This window comes from Cariama cristata, unplaced genomic scaffold (genome assembly GCF_000690535.1).
Source record: "Cariama cristata isolate BGI_N322 unplaced genomic scaffold, ASM69053v1 scaffold13494, whole genome shotgun sequence".
NCBI lineage: Eukaryota > Metazoa > Chordata > Aves > Cariamiformes > Cariamidae > Cariama > Cariama cristata.
This window is the reverse complement of record NW_009613562.1, coordinates 1,655-2,518: the sequence shown is the minus strand read 5'-3', so window position 1 is coordinate 2,518 and position 864 is coordinate 1,655. Positions and strand designations below refer to the sequence as shown.

Genomic DNA, 864 nt, shown 5'->3' with positions numbered 1-864 from the left:
CGCTGCCGGCATGGATATGGCCCGAGTCAACAACCACAGTACCTGCAAAGTCTGTCAGGACTGTGGTTTTCTGGCTGCCCATCTTCTTCTGGAAGTACCAGACAACAGAAGAGATCTCTTCGGGTTTGCAATTGCAAGGGAGCTCAAAGGTCATGTCAGCCAAGTAAGCGGCGTTGTCAAACATCAGGAAAGCGGGACAAGCCATTCTCTTGAACACATCTCCTTTCTCTTCAATTGCATAAGCATGGAGAACATCCAACAGGCAGAGGAGAACGGCAGCTCCCAGCAGCCTCCTCTCCATCGCACTGGGTGGTCTCTGCAGTCAGCAGAACTCTCCCAGCCACCCTGTCCTCAGCAGGGACGGCAGGAACCCGCATGTGGGGTTAGCAGTGCCAGCACTGGCCAGGGACGATGCACACACCAACGCTCACCAAAGCAGGGGTTTGCAAACAGCCCGTGCCTACAGTGCACATGGCTGACAGCAGGGACCAAACAGCAGTTGAAATGTCCCCTCCCAGCGGAACATCTGCGGGAAGCATTCTGTTCCCTCCCGGGGCAGGTTGTCCACTGTGACACGGACTCTAGAACCTCTCCTTTGTCCCAGTTGCTCTAGAATGTTGTCGTCCGTGTCTCGGACAACGAGCGGGCAGGTCGATTGTGCAGCATAGCCACAGAGAGAAGGTGCAGCGATGGGAAACGTGGTGGGAACAAGGGAACTGCTGCCATCTTCTTGAAAGACTCACGTGCAGTAAATGTTAATTATTGTTCTGACCCCTCTAAGCACAACAAACCCAGAGAAAATCCTCCTGCAATGGCACCTGACCTCCGTAGCCCAGAAGAAAAGGTTTCAAACATGGTATTTAG

General features: G+C 53.6%; 1 protein-coding gene across 1 annotated transcript in view; it reads right to left on the bottom strand.

Moving 5' to 3' along the window:
* The window catches only part of LOC104160844 (Ig-like V-type domain-containing protein FAM187A), a 1,226-nt gene extending 925 nt beyond the window's left edge, over positions 1-301 (bottom strand). The window contains 1 exon segment of the mRNA XM_009699077.1: positions 7-301. Within this exon segment, the coding sequence (XP_009697379.1) occupies positions 7-301 (295 nt within the window).
* Positions 302-864: the final 563 nt, after the last annotated feature.